Genomic DNA, 17736 nt, shown 5'->3' on the forward strand with positions numbered 1-17736 from the left:
TTGGTTAAATTGGACCAAGCATGGACTAGAGACTATAATAGTCTAAAATATACACTAAGCTAAATAACCTTTCTTTTATATGTAGGGTTTCCTAATATTTCTTATACTTGTCTTAAAAACTCTTAGCAAATCGAAATCTTAATGCTTTGGACTGCACGGGTTTTACTACAGAACTGATAACAATCAACTCTTGATAAATCTTGAGTATAATAATGTCAAGTGATGAGCTTAAAATACACTCAACGTCTCAACCCATTCATATTTTTAAAATAAAAACTACTTTGTAACTCAAAACTGTAAAATTAGATTGAGCATATCAGCCGCTAAAACATAGCCTGAAATACACTAGGTCAACTCACGACAAACACAGATTTCGATACGTGACAAAGGTCCATAAGCTAATGCAATCGACTCAAAGATAAAATTTGAGTACAATAAAGCCATGAGCTTAAACTTTAAGCAACCTCTAGTTCACCTCATATTCTGTACAATTGCATGGGTGTCAGTTATCACCCTTGCAGCCTCTTTTGTTTTATTTTCTTCCCCTCTTTTTCTTCTTCAATCACTTCTTGAGTGTGATACCTTCAAATTCTTGCTAAACCTAGAATAATTATTTCCCTCTCAAACAGTTTTAATCATACATAATCTAACTTTTAATTCACTACTACGAAGTATTTAATTTTTTTTATGTTTCCTGACCCACAAACGACAAGTTATATGCAACCTTACCTTTATTTTATAATCATACTCAAATAATTATTCATTAATTTTCCCAACTTTATTGTTAAAAAGATTTTCTTGTCCCTCTTTCAACCTCACATTATTTTTCTTCTACATTTAATTTTCTTTATAATTTAATAATTTAATTTCACTAGACAAAAACCCCACCAAATCTAACTCTTCATATTCTTATTCTTCTTCTTCCATACTTCTCTGTTCCATTTTTTTAAATAATTTTTATAATTTTTTTTTTATTATTTATCTTCATTGAATTTTCTGGGTTGGTTGTTAGACACCCTTTGAAGTCAAATTTCGATATAATTTTTATTAGTCCTTCTTCTGTGGATCTCATTCACCATTTCTCTCTCTAATAGTTTTGCAGGTGAGCATTGTCAGAAAACTTAAAAACTCTGCTTCCTTTTTTCTTTTTTGGCCTAAATTTTGATTTTTTTTAATCATCATTTCTAAATTTTGGGTTTTGGGTAGATGCTAAAAATTTAGGAGAGAATTGGGTTTGATCAATGTAAATAAAGCAAGTTTTGAGGGCACCTCACTCGCTAATCCAGAGCCTCCTAGATTCCGACTAATTCAAATTCGAGCTGGGCCGGGCCCTTATTGGGAGGAAAGCTCTCCCAACAAAATGCAGAGATAGCAGTTGAGAATTGAGAGTGAAGAGCAAAGAAAGAAAATACTCACTCAAGTGGAGGTAGCTACTACTCTAGTACTTGCTAGTTCTTACAAGTTCCTTTCTTAGCTTCTTATCTTAAAGAAAAATAAAAAATAAAATTAAAGATCCCATTTTCCCTGAATTTTCTCTGTTTTTTGTAGTAAGTTATGATTTTAAATTGAATCTTTGCTGCACATTTTTCATCTAAGAGGGTAATCACTGTTTCTTTTCAGTTGACAGTTGGTGAAGGAGTATTAAAATGGTGTAATCAATGTTGACAATCTTTGAATAATTGGGTTCAATTATAAGTTGCAAATGTAAGGCTTTCTTTTTTCTTTTTCCATTTTTGTGAATTTTGGTTTTTGAAATTTAATTTACTCACTTAATTTTGTATATTTTTGGTTTGAAAAATTGGTTGGTGGGGTTGAAGAATATGCCTCAAGACAAAAGAAGATCAATTAGTTATAGATCATTTGTAACATGTGATGATCCAAAAGGTGTTGAATGTGGGGTGATTAGAAAATCAAAGATCAATAATAATTCTCAAAAAAAGGAGCAAGATAGTAGTAATAAGGTTGAAGCTGACAGAAAGCAAGGAAATCAAAACACATCTGTAGTAGTTGTTGATTCTGTTATTAAGGAAGAGAGAGATAAAAAGGAGATGGGAGTTAGGGGGATCACACGGGCTCAACTCGAAAACCCGGTATCTTTTCAGCTACTAGAGGTATCTAGAGAAACTGAGAAGTTGAATCATGTGATCAATTCTTGGTCTAGTAGTAGTGGTAGTAGTTATGACAAGTTATTGAAGAAGAAACAAAATGATAGTGTTGCCAAAGATTTGTTGAGAGGAGCTCTTGATCTTCAAGAATCCTTAGTCATGCTTGGGAAGCTGCAGGAAGCTTCGAGTTATATGTTGGGATTGTCGCGAAAGCAGAAGCAAAAACTCGATGAAGGAGCGTTTGATGTAATGGTTAGTGGGGTGAGGGGACATTCGAGGCCTGCAATGCATGTAGATGGATATCCAAGGAAATCGGTTGATGAGATGAGGAATGTTGTTAGAGATAGTCTTCTTAGGCAAAATATGATATCAAATCCTATATTTGAGGAGCATTATGATCATAGAAAGATGTCTATGGCTTCTCCTGATATGTTGCCTTCTACTAGTTCGAGTACTCAATCATCGATGGTTTATTCGAGTAATTTCGTTCCCTCTGATTCTTCTGTCTCATCATCAACCGCTTCTCGGAGGAAAAATGGAAAAGACTTGAATTTGATTGTTAGACTAATGGGGTTAGAATCATTCCCTTCAAGTCCTAGGAAACACGCTGAGAGGGAGAAATTACTGAACTTGGCAAAGCCTACATACGAAATTGATTCACCAAGGGCAAAGAGGCCTCAATTTGGTGCTCAAGAGGTGGGTTTGAAACAAAGAAGTGTTGAAGAAATACTTGAGAGATTAAAATTTAAGGGGCTTCTTAAAAATAGTTCTGTGGATGGCCTGACAATTCATTCCTCGGAGTCTGAAAATTACTCCTCGAATAATAGTTGGGTTGATGAAAGACCGCCTATTGTTGTCATGAAACCTATGCGCTATCCCTGTCTAGATCTTGACGAGCCTTTTAAAACAAAGTTTTGGGGAGAGAGAGACATGAAACCAAGATGCAGTAGAGGATCTGCTCAAGAATTTGTCAGAAATGAAGCTGTAAACTACAGTGAGAAGAATGAAGTAGCCGGAGTTGATTGTGAAGAAAAGGCCAAGTCCGTAAAGAAAGTTGCATCTGCTAAGCTTAAAGGTTCTATCAATGTGAAGCCAAAGCCTCAGAAAAAGCAAACGGAAGTCAAAAAACCAACTGAAGTTGAGAAGGTGACTCCAACTAGAAGGAAAGTTGAAGAGAAGAAAGATGCAAGATCGATTGATCAGTTGAATTCACGAGATCAAGAAAGGTTTTCCACAGCAAAGATTACAAGGCAAAAGGATGGAAAATCTATCTCCAAAAACCAGTCTTCTAATCAGCAGAACACTAGTTCCACTTCAATGTTAGATCAAAGGAAACGCAGGACATCAGAACGGAAAAAGAACAGACAACCAGCCTTAGAAGTGAGTCCCCCTAGCTGAAAACTGTAATCATTGGTCTCTTTCAGTTTATAACCTGTCACAAATACGAGTAACGTGAGTTTCTTATGATGCAGCAGGAAGAAAAGAGGATTTGCAAAGGTGAAAAGAAGGAAAGCACTGTCTTCTATAAAGAGGATATTGATTCAGCAGGTGACCGCACTTCTGTTTGCCCTGCAGTCAACAGTTTTACTGGTGATAACAATGACAAAGAAAGGTGTCAAATTAAGATCAGAGGTTAGCTTACACCTTCCTTTCTAAAAGTATTAATTTGTCTTCTGATACACTCGAGTTTTTTTTTTCTCTACTTTACAATATGATCATCACTCGTAAATTAAACAAATAATGCTGTTAAAACTTTTTCTTCTGTGATAATTTATACACACAGATCCAGAGTTTACTGCTTTTTGAATTGTACTACTTCAAAACTTTGGTGATAGTTTGTGGGTGATGAAAGATCTGTGTTTATTGAGAAATCCTTTTTTAGTTTTGTTTAAATATGTTGATTGCAGATTATGATATTGACAGTCAGATTAAGCTGTTAGATACCCCAAACCTATATTCGTGTCTTCCAAATGACAAGAATGTTTCACATTATGATGACAATCAAAGCTCTTATTCTGAAATATCAGTGTCTACTAGCGAATATTGTAATGTGGATCAACTTGGTGAAACTCAGAGTACTCTTCATGAAGTTACCTTGATTACTACCCATGAAAACGGCATTGCAGTTCATCATGAAACTAATCAAGAAGGAACTAAAAGCCTCAAAAATGGCGTGGAATCAACAGATAACAAGGGCTTGAGACCGTGTCTTACTCCTAGAATGAAGCTAAAAGCTTTGCTTCTAAACAACTCATTATTTGTGAGCCATGTTGAGGAGCTTTTCAGTATCCAAGTCAATCCTGAGTCAGTTCCTTGCATGATAGATGACAATGATCAAGATTCAGAAAGTGCTCAGTTACTGATAGATTGTGCTAACGAACTTTTGGAACTTAAAAGCTCGCAGTTCCTACAAGCATGCCTGCCTCTTCTGCGCATGTTCACAGCAAAATTACGAAGTTATTTCTCCTTGGATCGGCTGTTGGAGGAAGTATGCAATGGAATTGAGAGCTTAAGACTCTATTCAAGGCCGATAAATGATGAGTTTCCCTTTGACGATCTCTATGTTATACTAGATCGAGATTTGGAGTTCAAGAGCATAACATGGGAGGTTGGTTGGAAGAGTATGTTTACTCTAAATGAAGTTGAACAAGTTATAGGAGAGGTTGATAAGTTTATCTTAGGCAATTTGATTCAGGAGGTTCTTTCAGATTTTATGCTATAGTATAGTACTACATCCTACATGTTTATTTCCTTTTTTTTTTTTTTAAAAAAAAATTTAATTTTGCAGCATTTATGAAATTTAATAGAAGGTATATGCTAGAAATTTGTAAATAAGCATCATATTGTTGATACAACAGGTGGTAGGCCAAACACAGGTGACATATTCCAGAAAAATTTCCTTCAGATGGAGAAGAAATTAAGGTTACCCCACCTAAATAATTAGTGAATGATTTCCTATACTTCATTACTTTGTTTAATGTTCTTATTTCAGGAGAAAATAGTAAACATTTCTTGGTATGAAGTTGTTGGATTTGAACATTAGTAAGCATGAAACATATGAAATTCTGTTATTCTGGTGAGATTATTGTATTACAATTACGAAAATTTGTTTTAGAAAAAAACAAAGTATTTGACATGTTCAAATTCAGAATGGAATAAGTTTTTATAAGTTCAAACAAAATAAATCGAATAAAACTATGGAGTAACTGGTTGGTTTATTAGTGTCACTGTCACATCTTTGGTGTACGGAATAGGAGCTAGGTAGATATGGCCAAAGGGAGGACAAACCAAGGCCCAATATGGTGGATGTTCTTGATTTGTGTGGTTTTAACAATTGGACTATACTTAGTTAATGGGCCTTGGCTAGTTCAATGTATGTGGGCCTATACAGTGAAACGTAATGTTAACTGCTAAGAGCCCAATTTAAGTATTAGAGGGACACAAATCCACTATGTAGCTGAAGAACTAGAATTGAGGAAAATCTTTGTTTAAAGAATTACTACACACCAATATGACAAAATTCTCAATTTTCATGTAGCTTTATTATATGATAATCTCATTCAGTACTCAAATAAATGGATATAAGCTCAAAAAAAGCGAGTGATGGCAAGTGAGTCGATTTACCTTATTAAAATGTTCATTTTATATTTTCCACTGTAACTGATTGAATCAAAAGATTGTCACACTCTAACGAACTATAGTAATAATAGTACGATTGGAAGGGAAATTCATTAAAACAAATACTAATGCCAACCTCGTGATGGGTCAATTAAGGGGGGGGGGGGGGGGAGGGGGGTGTAGGGCAGTGCTGTATAGCAGTGAAGGGAGAGGGAGGAAAGAGTGAGAAAGCATGGCTGGCTCTACTATTCCACAATTTTGAATTTGGCTCTTTTCATATCCTTGAAATGTGGTTATTATGTGTTTTAATTTTTATATAAAAAAATTATATGAAGAAAAACTATTTTGCTTGCATTTTTTTAAGTATGTTTACTTTGAATGTTGAGCCATCAAAATGTATTACAGTTGAAAATTGACTTTAAACATCACTTATTAGAGTTATTACAACTTATCCAAACTTACTACCAGTATAAGTTATATATGATATAATCTCAATTTTCTCATAAGCAGTTTTTTTAAGGTGATAAGATTGTTGATTTTTTCAAAGTTTGAAATATATGTACCCCTAATATTGCTCCAGAATACTTGATACTATTCAAAATTAGAGCTATATGTTTTGACTTAATAGTCAATATAACAAAGCAAACTATTTCCGATCCTTGACCATTATTGTGGTTGTGGTCTTGTGCATACCATCAATTAGTAACGATTTTTTATACTCTTTCCGTCTCATAATATAGTTTCTGCTTTCCTATTTTGGAGATTTAAGATGTTTCTATTTCTATTTTTGGTTAGTATGTAAAGATCATTATACCCTTATTTTTTTAACTTTATTTATTGTACTTCCTAAATTACCCTTGATTTTTTTAAAGACCTTGTACTTTTTTCCACTTTATCTCTCTAACTTTTCTCTATAATTGTACTTTTCATCTTTTTATACACTTCATTTACTTTCTCCTCTCTAACTTTTATCTGTAATGGTACTTTTCAACTTTTTTTATATACTCTATCCACTTTTACCTCTCATTTCTTAAATAACGTGAAAATATACAAACATGAACTATGTATTTAGATGGAGGGAGTACTAGGAAAAAAAAATGCAGTAATAAAATGTGATGAGTTAGAAAAAAACAGCCGCCTCCTCAAGTTGTCAGTATATCATGACAACTCAGCACATTCCAATTGAATAATTGCTCTTATTTGCTTGGTCATAACAGGTGGAGTTTGGAAGGCATAATTTCCATTTTTAAATCTTCATTTCATTATTCTTCGAAGGTTGTTATTATTTTCATCGCAATAAAATTACTCAAAATCCAGATGATAATAACCGATATTAAGCTATCATGATGTATAAACAGCTTTTATAACGTGTGTTTCAAACACACGTTAAGAAAACAAAATTGTCGAAGATGAAAAATAGGACAATCAAGAACAAAAAGGTTGTGAGTTTTTCTCCAATTCACTTAATTTATGAGGATATTTGCTAAGTCTCCCAATGTCTTTTACCGTCCTAAAAGAACGGATAATAGGGTGTTTGGTAATTGGCTTTTTGTTTGGGTTATAGCTTTGGTCAAATAGCCAAAAAAAAATATGTTTGGTTGTGGGCTTTTGGCTGCCAATAGGAGTAGCTTTTTCTATTGGTTTTGGCTTGTTAGTTCACTTTACTACTAATAAATAGCTAATAGCACAACTAATGTTGTCAAACACTTTTATAAACAACTGACTTAAACAATCAATCCATACAACTAATACTTCAAGCTGGTTAAACAAACCAAGCAAACCAGCCAAAAGTCATTCGTCGATTGCCAAACAACCCAACACCTTAGCTCATATTGTAGCTAGGTGAGTATCTAGAGGTTCTAATGACATAGTTTGTACTGATTTGTCCCCTCAAAGTATTACAACCTTAAAGCTCAAATTGACAAAGTAAAATTAACTTCCTACTCCTTTTAAAAAATGAGGTGAAGGGGCTTATTACTAACCCATAAAATCTTAATAATTACTAACGACTTGCTTGCAATCAACAAAAGTCTCTAACTACTAGCTTGACCATTAGAGCTAAATCATACGATTAGATTTTTTTTATTTTTTTTGAGGAAAAGTTATACAATTAGATTGTCTTAAGTTAATTTGTTTGTGAATTTTTTCTTAAAGACAGGAAAACGGTAATTCATAAATTTAAATTTTAAAACTAATTAAGAATATGAGGCTCCTTTAAATAACAAGCTTGTAGTTAATCATTGAGGCACAAACTAGCTATAAAAAGGAATTAGCTTGAAATCTTATGTGATATGGAAATCTAATTTGACAATTAAATTGCCATTGGAGATGCTTTTAATTAGGATTCTTAAAAAGCATCAAATACAAAGTGAATAAATAAATATATAAAATTTTGGATTGCTTGCTTTGTTTGTTCCAAACACAAGATCGGTCACCGCTTGATAGTAGAAGGGGGAGGTAAGGGAATCCTCCTATTTCCAAGCATTTGTGGTTGGTGGGGCTCAAATTAGTGACCTCCTAGTCACAAGGTGAGTTCTCCACCAACTCCATCAAGCATGCTTGGTTTGTAGTTTTATAGATGGAATATATGATATGAAAGATACATAACTTCCCTTTGATTTTTCGTTTGTTAAATTTGTCTTTTTACACAGTTTTCAGTGTATATGTTTAATCATCAATATATTCGACTATATAGTATAAAATTTTGTATAAAATTATAAGAAATTATATTTTTAAAATTATACATCAAGATAAATCTTACATTATCATAAACGATGCTTTTTCTGTGTGGCTGGCCACATCGTGTGGCCAGAGTTACTTATTCAGGGGTTACTTATTTAGGGGTTACTCAGTCGATTGAGAGTTACTTATTCTGGAGTTATTCAGTCAATTAGCGCGTTTTCTGTTTGAGAGTAATCCCTGCCCGACCGAGTAACCCCTGCTCGATCGAGCAACCCTTGAATACGTAACCCTTGACCGACCGAGTAACCCTTGACCGACCAAATAACCCCTGAAATAACCTTAAATCATCATGTGAAAATTTGTGTATATAAATCATACTTTTACCTCATATGACAAACAAAAAGAAACGAATGAAGTTTAATTTTTGTTAACAAGGCATATATTGATAATTTGATATAGATTAGGCAACATAGCCACACAAGACACAAATCAAATTTTATAAATTTGTTTTTTTTAAAAAAGAAAAGCGGCAAGAAGATTAGGAAAGAACTGACTTTGCTAATTTGAAGCACCATCTTTCCCAATTTTCTCTCTCATCAAAAAAAGCAACTGAGTCAATTCTTTGAAGAACTCCAGCTTAATTGAGGTGGGGGCAGTTGCAGAGTTCTGCACACAAATCAAAATTAGTGATGGGAGATGACAAATCTACCATGGGTAATTCCAGTAGAGAAAGAGATCGGGAACTCCTCATTCCAGTTGCTGATTCTTCCGGCAATCATGATGATTCTGCTAAACCTAGCCCTTCTGTTTCATCTTCCCATACTGGTCGAGAGGTCATTCTTTCTCTCTCCTTTTTGTCCGATCTATCTGGGTTTTTCTTCAATTTTTATGGGTTTTTCTTCAATTTTGATGGGGTTCTTTCAATTTGTTGTTTATCCTTGATGATTTTGGTATATTTGGGCTTTTTTTAGGTTTCAATTAGTGGGTTAAGCTTTTTTAAAAGTTTGAGATTGATTATTGTTGTATTTCTGCTGAATTTTATTGATTTGGGAATGTTTAGATATATGGATTTGATCATCATAATAGTGTGATATAGGAAGGATTTTATGTTTGGGAATAGATTATGATCTGGTTGTTCTTTTTTAGTTTTCTATCTTTGTGTGATTGCTTGAAATATTGAATTATTGGTCTGGTATAAGATATTATATGGGTTGAAGTAGAATTCAATAGCTCAAGGATTTGTTGATCTTCTATCCTCTCATTGCAGTGGGTATATCTTGATTTGTACTCATGGAAGCTAGTGCAATTGGTTAAATGAGCATATGGTTTTCGCGAGTGTCATTCGTTAGAGAGGCACTTAGTGTTGTACAATATAGGGGAAGTATTGTATTGGACCTATTGGTTAAAACCCGAGTTTGAATTTCGGTGCACCTTGAAGTGTGGTAATTTCATCTTCATATAGTGTCAGTTGTTAAAGCGGTACAGTGGTAAATTACGTAGGGAAATATTGGCTTAGCTCAATCCTTAGTTCAAATTTGTGTGCACCTTGAACTGTGGTGGTTTCAATATTTCGTCATCATATAGTTTTGTTTAGCTGTTCTTAACCCTCATGGTGACTTTGGTAGCTGAGCTTTGCCATTTACTTTCTTGGATTTAAATAAGAGCTACATATTGGAAATGTACTCCAATTCTTATTTCTTCCGCTATTTGACTACCATTGCCATTCATCAGAGGTATGGAGATTACTCTCTTTATCCCTCCAATTCCTTTGGCAGTGATCACTGAAGCCAAATCAGCACAGTTAGCTATTGCTTTTGATGGAGGTATATCATTGGAAATGTTTGGAGAGCAAAGGGAAGTAAAAGGATGAAGAGCATTAGAGAATATATTTTTTTTTTTCAAAGTTGATAATGATTTTGTTGAAGGGTGTTCCTTTTTAGTTTCCTGTCTCTGTGTTTAAGACATATTACACAAGGGATACATATAGAAAGTAATTACAAGGTGCCTAGACTCTATCTAATAGCTTAAGTTATTGGTATTAATGAACTCTAGCTCACTTATAGCCATCTTTCCCAACTCTAATAAAGCCTAATTGTTTCAAATTTAGAACTTTGGTTTTTGCTTAGAAATATTGTTGTATAACAACTGTAAGTCTGTAATTGATGGGTTTTGAGAGTAGAAAAAGTCTTTTGGTTCCTCACAGTCATGGTAATGCATGTCTCAGACTTACATATACACACCAGGAGATCAACGATGACCACGACTTTTGTCTATATTTTAAAAAGAAAAAAAAGGATGGCTATGACCTAGTACTTGGTGTTGGAAGTTGTTTATTGTTGTAAGCTTGAGTGACAAGCATTTGGTGGTTTCATGTTGAGTTGTAATATTTGGGATAAGGTGACTGTAGGAAATAGTGAGTTACTCTCTAGTACAGAAGGTGCTGCTTTAATTGCATTGTGATAATATCACTAATTTATTAATTACTTCATAGTAGAATGTTTTGGTTTCTGGGGTTAAGTTTATCACAGGTCTGTCTTCCCTTAATGATAATGAAGTAGCTATTGGACTTGGTGAATAGAATTGGTCTGCTGATGTAACCATTTTACCTTTTTGTTGCCTTCTGTTTGATTCAATATGGTCACCTGATCTTCTTTTGATCTTGTATAATTGATACCGTTTGTATTTTAACTCCACAGACTTTTTCTAAAATAATCAGAAGTTGGGCTTCAAAGAAGTTTATGACTGGATGGTAAGTTATGTTTTGCTTTGTCTCAATACTACTTGTATACTCTGCTGGAGTGAAGTTGCCAAAGTCTATTCCTTGTTCTATCTTTTATTTTAGATTTTTTTTTTAGTTATAACCGACTTAATATTATATAACTCAACACCAAGACTATTCTTATGACAAAACCTCTATTTCTTGATGGATACCTATAGCTTTTAGGTTCATGGCTACTTTCCAAGCCTTTATTCTTGATTATGCTCTGTTTACCATGTCATTGGTATATATATTCCACTCCTATTAGTTTGTAAAGGTTAAGAAATGGAGTTATATTGATCTTGTGCGATTTGAGAGTTGAAAATGAAGGTGCTTTGTACAAATATTAAAAGACAGATACATTGGTTTAGGACTCAGGAACTTCATGCTTCTGAAACCTTGGGAGAGTTAAAAGTGTCTGCTTTAACATAGATTGATATCTGAGAGAAGAGACAGAGACATAGGACTTACTAAGTTACTAGAATGTTCTGTACTAGAAAATTCTGAAGAATATTGAATAAGAGGCTTCTGTAGACTGTTGTAACATCTCGAGAGAAAAAATTATGTTGGGCTTTCAACATATAATTATTGGAGCAAATAAGCCCATGTCATTATATATGTGGACTTATGCTGCCTGTATTCGACAAGTGTTTGTGCATTATGGTTTCTTTTTCTTGTTAATTATGAGCCATGCACTTGAGCACTAGACTGTCAAACTATGCCTTGTCTATAGCAGGACCTGTTACATTATGTTGTTTAATTATAAATTTTAAATAGGTATGATAGTTACTGAAACAGCTGTTTGATTCTAGTTTACTTGGATAAATATCACTTTAGAGTATATGTATTTTTAGTTAGTTGAACATGTATTGATCCCTTCTTCTTGACATCGTAAAGACTTCAAGTACTGATGCTATTACTTATTTTCTGATTTGCAGTGTCATCCTGTTTCCAATAGCTGTCACTTTCTACGTAACCTGGTGGTTCATACATTTTGTGGATGGGTTTTTCTCTCCTATCTATGCTCAACTTGGAATTGATATTTTTGGTAAGCTTTTATGCTTGTTTAGCGCTGCTCCCTTGTCTTAATTGATGGGAACTGCAAAGTTATAGTAACCAGCTGGCTTTTGTTTCCCATTCAATCTATTTTTTTGTGGAGCAAAATTGAAATTGAGTCTTTGGCAAATGATTATCTTGCTGAAGGATTGACTCTGCATTAAGGAGTGGAATGCAAGATTTATTTATTACTTCCTCCGTTTTTTTTAGTTGACATCTTTCTATTATCGCGCTTGCCAACGCATGTTTTTCACGATTAATATCTCTAATTATCAACATTGTAAAATTATAAAAAGTGGATATTAGTAAAATATACATCGCGATGATTCAAACAAGATCCTACATAACTATGTTTTATCGTATCTTTATCTATCTATAAATCAAAAAAGCGAGTCAAAGTGTAGTGTGTGAATAGTGTAAAAGTCAAACAGTGACAAGTAAAAAAACCGGAGGAGGTATTAATTAGTGTAATTAGTCACTTATCTCATCACCTTATTATTTATACTGAGCTTGATTAAAAAAAATAAATTAAAACTGTATTTTACTGAGTTAAGCTGACTTTGTTTATGATAAGTGATTCACTGCTATATTTGTTCTTTGAAGTTACTAATCTTATTGATTGAGATTTATTTTTAATTATTGAAAAAACTTTTTGAATATCATTTTTTAATGGAGGAAAGAACAGGGCCTTACCCTTCACTTTGCCCTCTATTATGCTTTCTTGCCATGATGAGTTTCTACTCCAACTGCTCAAGTGATGTCTTAAGTCTGTGTTTTTGCATATCATGTATATGCTTGAAATGATGTATATTTCAGGTAATGATAATGACATAAAATTTGAATATATGAATATGAATAGGGTACCATCTGTAGTTCTATATTTCTACTGTCCAAATAATCTGTGGTAAATTTTGTGATTTGATTAATTTAATACTGCATTTGATCACTACAATGCTTTCAGAAACACCTTTAACATCCCCTGACGTGTATATTAATTTATATTCATAAAGTAGATAAACAATTATGTACAGATTACATACACAATAAGATTTTATTTCAAAACAACCCACCAGATTTTTCACTGCTCAATTAAAGACGTTTTTTTTTTTTTCTTAAAAAAGTGGTCATTGAGTATTTGACTACTTCACTACTTTGATGTGTTCATTCTTGAAACGCTCATTCGCTAGCTACGCATGTACTTTGATTCGTGATGAATCCTATTCTTTGGATTGTGTTGAATCTGTTGATCTAATGGCTCTCGTTCTTTCCTACTAGGTACATTTTCGTTTATACCTTAGCACATGATCCAAAATCTTACTTTCTCAATGCACGTATGCATATTCTTATTGGATTGTGTATAAATGCTCATTTACTTACATGAACATGCCTATTCCACTGCTTCAAAGTGCTCATTTCACAACTTCCGGACATACGTTACCCACTAATCCATGATAGAAAATTACCTAGTATATTTCTTGGATAGTATTGATCCAGTGGTTTGTGTTCCTTCTTACTTTAATCGTTAAAGCTTTCTTATTACATGGTACAATATCCCTCTATCTACCTCTGATGTTTGAAAAATGGGTAAGTTTTATTGATTAAAGCCACAGTTGCCTCGTCACAATAGTTTCATAACTATCAGAAGTCAAGTTTAGTCACTTGCCACAATTCCTCTGTGGTCCTGTATACATTTTTCATTTGAATTTAACATATAATCAAATCGTTTGTTTACCCTAGTTTTTTTTCCTAGTTTATCTTTCTCTTTTTAAAAACTTTATTTGATTTTGTGGAAGTCTGTTTCAGAAGCCTCAGAGTAAAGGCTGCAGAATTCCTTGTATAATGAGTACATTACCAGGAGGTATATTTAGTGAAGTTTGTTGGTCACTACTATATGGTGGATTTTGTTACCTTTGCATCATAAGATAATGCTATCACTATATGCCTTCTGGATTGATTGATGCTGCAGTTTTATTTTGTGGTTTGATATCAATTGGCTTCTTAGCATTACAGTGTCATTCATGAGTTTAAAGGTTGTTTGGGAACTCATGGTCAGATCAAGTACTCGAATATTAATATACTTTTCTTTCTGTTTTACTTCTTTTTCTTCTTACTAGGCCTGGGATTCATAACTTCAATAGCATTCATATTCTTGGTGGGTGTGTTCATGTCTTCATGGTTGGGAGCATCTGTTTTAGGCCTTGGTGAGTGGTTTATTAAGAGGATGCCTTTTGTTCGTCACATCTACAATGCCTCAAAGCAAATTAGTTCCGCAATATCACCAGGTACACTGCCTTTCTTTTTTCTTTTTTTTTTTTTTGTTTGTGAATAACTTGCTCATTTGTGTATGATTATATCCGTAAGCACACTGATGAATATTCTTGACTTTATACAGACCAAAACACACAGGCCTTCAAAGAAGTTGCCATCATTAGACATCCGAGAATTGGAGAATATGCTTTTGGGTTCATCACATCATCTGTTACTCTGCAGGTACACACGTTAAAATAAGGAGCTCGTTGCATTAATTATGTCTCTCTTTTCCACTCGCAATGTTCTCTTTGTATTCTTATCTCTTTTTCTTGAGAGAGTGAGTTCTACAGATTGTGCCCAAAGACCAAGCCTTTTGAAATCTGAATGATGGAGCCTGTTTGATAGTGATGTTAACTGATAGAGACGTATGTGTTAGTGTAAAGTTGCCTTCTTGTGGATATGAATGATTAAATGACATACATGCTACTGTATATGTTTAACGTGTCACATCCTTGGACTTACTTTAGAATTAAGGGTCAAAGCATAGCTAGATGTGAGCCAGGCATTGATGCTTGGGAAGAACTCCCTTTTTCTTCCGGTAGCACATTCCACTGCATAGTGATTGAGAATCAGATTGAAGATGGGGAAGAATGTATAGGGATGATGTTGAAGCAGATTGTTTGGTTCTTTTTCTGAAGACAAGATAAATACTCCGTACTTGACTACTACTCTCTCCAATCCTTTTTGTTCTTCCCATCTGAATTTCTTTTGTGAGACAAAATAAGTTAAAGTTGGGAAGAACAAAAAGGATCAGAGGGAGTACGAATCAATATTAATCTGCATATTGATGTTAAATTGCCATGCCATCTGTTGTAATTATAATCCTATATGAAAAAGTAAATGGTTTTAATTGTGCTGGATTATTGCCAAATGATTCATGCTGATATATGGTTTCACTTCATGTATATTATATGGCAGAATTATTCTGGGGAAGAGGATTTATGCTGTGTCTATGTTCCCACCAACCATCTGTACATTGGTGATATCTTTCTGGTCAACTCAAGGGATGTAATCAGACCAAACCTATCAGTTCGAGAAGGAATTGGTGAGTGCTTTTGCATAATTTCCTGTCTTAGCTTTTCTGAAGATAATCTGCTGAAGTGAACGGTAGCATAGCAATAGGGATGAATTAGCAGAATGACCTATATTAGTTCTGTTATGCCGTGAAATGGAATTCCAATACCTTTCACTTTGTATTTACTCTTACTCCATACACCATCTAATTTTTAAAAATTTTGTAATTAAGGTTTGTAACTTCCCGAGTTCCCATATACACCCTTAATGATACCTATAACAAGTTAATCGTATAAAAAAACTACATTGGTATGGCTGAGACTTAAAAAAATGATGAAGGATACTTGAAAATGTTGAGAGATATCAAAAATTATTAACTGAGTAACATGACCATGACCCCCAATAACTTGTGGCTTATCATTTTAAGGACAGAGTATCATTTGAAATTTATTCGAGTATCAAATTAAACAATCATGTCCCATAATCCTCAAAGCAATATGATTTTATGTTTGAACTTCAATCTATGAGTCACTCTAATGACGTGTTCTTTACGTTCTGTTCTTGCAGAAATTGTAGTGTCTGGTGGCATGTCTATGCCGCAGATCCTTTCAACATTGGATACACATATAGGCCATATCGACAGAGTAAGATCCAACAGAAGCTGAGACTGATGGTATTGTTTAGGTTATAGATTGTCTGTTAAGTAGATAGTTAACCAGAAAGTCTCAATGTATGGGAAAGTACTATGCAATGCAATGCAACCTGTTTATATTCATCTTTCGGAAGACCAATTATTAGTGTTAAATTATTTTTGAAGTTGTGTTTGGTTTTCTTTTTTTTTTTTTTTTGGGAATACGATACGTTATCTATTTTTTGTACAATGTAGATGTAGAGCGTTGCCAAAACCAGAAGCACGATGTTACCTGACTATAGGATTCTGTTTCTGTTCAAGCTTAACTTCTATGTTTTCTGTTTGTATGTTGGTAACTTGCTCAGGCAACACAACATTGTAACGATTCTATTTAGATTGATCCTTCCGAAGATGGTACGCAGTGTATCTTACTAATGTTACTATTTACTCACGAAGAGGGAGTATGTTGTTACTTTTGTATAAAACTCCTATTTAATCAAAATTTTCCAAGATTAAGAAGCATATGTAGAAATTTTTATAATTGTGGATGTCAACTCCTTTATACTAAAAAATTTCCCTTTTACATCGTATCCTTGTAGCTCCTTTATACTAAAAAATGAAAGAAATATTGAGGATGATTCAGAATTATGTTCTCTTTCTTTTCCTCTCAAGGATGGTTTTACTAGAAAGTATATTAGAAAATAGTGAATCATGAAGTTTGCTTCAAAGTTATAAGGAATAATTAAGACATAAAGGAAACGACTTAAATCTCGATCTTTACTTTCACAAACGCATCATGTTTGGGTTGTCATTCTTTAATATTTTCTCAATTTTGCATACTTAACAAGGCTAAATTGATTAGGACTATTCCATTAAATTATTCTTGAGAGGAAAATAATGAGGATTTAATTTTGAATTACCCCTAAAAAGAAAGAAAATTATGGTTATTTCTTTCAATTCTTTGGAGGAAAGAGAGTTGCAAGGAAAGTGATGTAAAAAGGAATGTGATCTCAGGTCTTGAAGATTTCAACTAAGTTAGTTAACATCCATAATTATGGAAATTCTAAATTTCCTCTTTTTATTGGTGCAAAGTGCAAACATTTTAATAGTGACAGGGAGTGAGATAAAGAGATAAGTTGCTCATTTTAAGTAAACTTAAAATTTAAAAAAAAAAAAAAAAAAAAAAAAAAAAAGTGTTTTGTCACTTATATTTTCCATTTATCATAGATTGTAATCGATAATTTTGATCTTGTGTTGCACCAATAAATAATAATTAACCAAGCGCACATTAATGTTGTTTTGAATCAAATATGTGTGTGTAACATGTATGTTCCATTTTTACACAAACAAAGCTAGCAGGTCAAAATTTTTCTCTCTCAAAAATTTGAGTCGGTGCCTAGGTTTCTAGGGTTTTTCTATGTTCTTGAAGTTCTTTAACTATATTCCTTCCTTTTTCCAACAATCGTGTCCCTTTCTTCTTGGTTTACAATTAATTGTGAGCCAAGCAACCGTTTTTACCAACCACTTAATCCTTTTAAGGATTTTAATCTGCAAATTTCTCT

General features: G+C 33.5%; 2 protein-coding genes across 3 annotated transcripts; both read left to right on the forward strand.

Annotated features, from left to right (window-relative positions):
- Positions 1-529: 529 nt before the first annotated feature.
- On the forward strand, positions 530-5042 carry LOC110707769. Of its 2 annotated transcripts, XM_021885817.1 has the most exons (6): positions 530-1102; positions 1207-1426; positions 1621-1704; positions 1818-3485; positions 3578-3737; positions 4013-5042. In XM_021885817.1, exons 4-6 carry the CDS (start codon positions 1821-1823, stop codon positions 4825-4827), a joined length of 2640 nt encoding a protein of 879 aa, XP_021741509.1. In that variant the 5' UTR covers positions 530-1102; positions 1207-1426; positions 1621-1704; positions 1818-1820; the 3' UTR covers positions 4828-5042. The 2 variants fall into 2 exon arrangements, with proteins under 2 accessions (XP_021741509.1, XP_021741510.1); XM_021885818.1 differs by having other exon boundaries at positions 531-1426; positions 3581-3737.
- Positions 5043-8905: 3863 nt separating this feature from the next.
- Positions 8906-16600, forward strand: LOC110707770 (protein LIKE COV 1-like). Its single transcript, XM_021885819.1, has 7 exons — positions 8906-9238; positions 11102-11154; positions 12102-12211; positions 14334-14501; positions 14612-14709; positions 15448-15574; positions 16111-16600. The coding sequence occupies exons 1-7, from the start codon at positions 9095-9097 to the stop codon at positions 16206-16208; spliced, it is 798 nt and encodes a 265-aa protein (XP_021741511.1). The 5' UTR covers positions 8906-9094; the 3' UTR covers positions 16209-16600.
- The last annotated feature ends 1136 nt before the right edge of the window (positions 16601-17736 follow it).

Source organism: Chenopodium quinoa, unplaced genomic scaffold (assembly GCF_001683475.1).
Source record: "Chenopodium quinoa cultivar QQ74 unplaced genomic scaffold, ASM168347v1, whole genome shotgun sequence".
Lineage (NCBI taxonomy): Eukaryota > Viridiplantae > Streptophyta > Magnoliopsida > Caryophyllales > Amaranthaceae > Chenopodium > Chenopodium quinoa.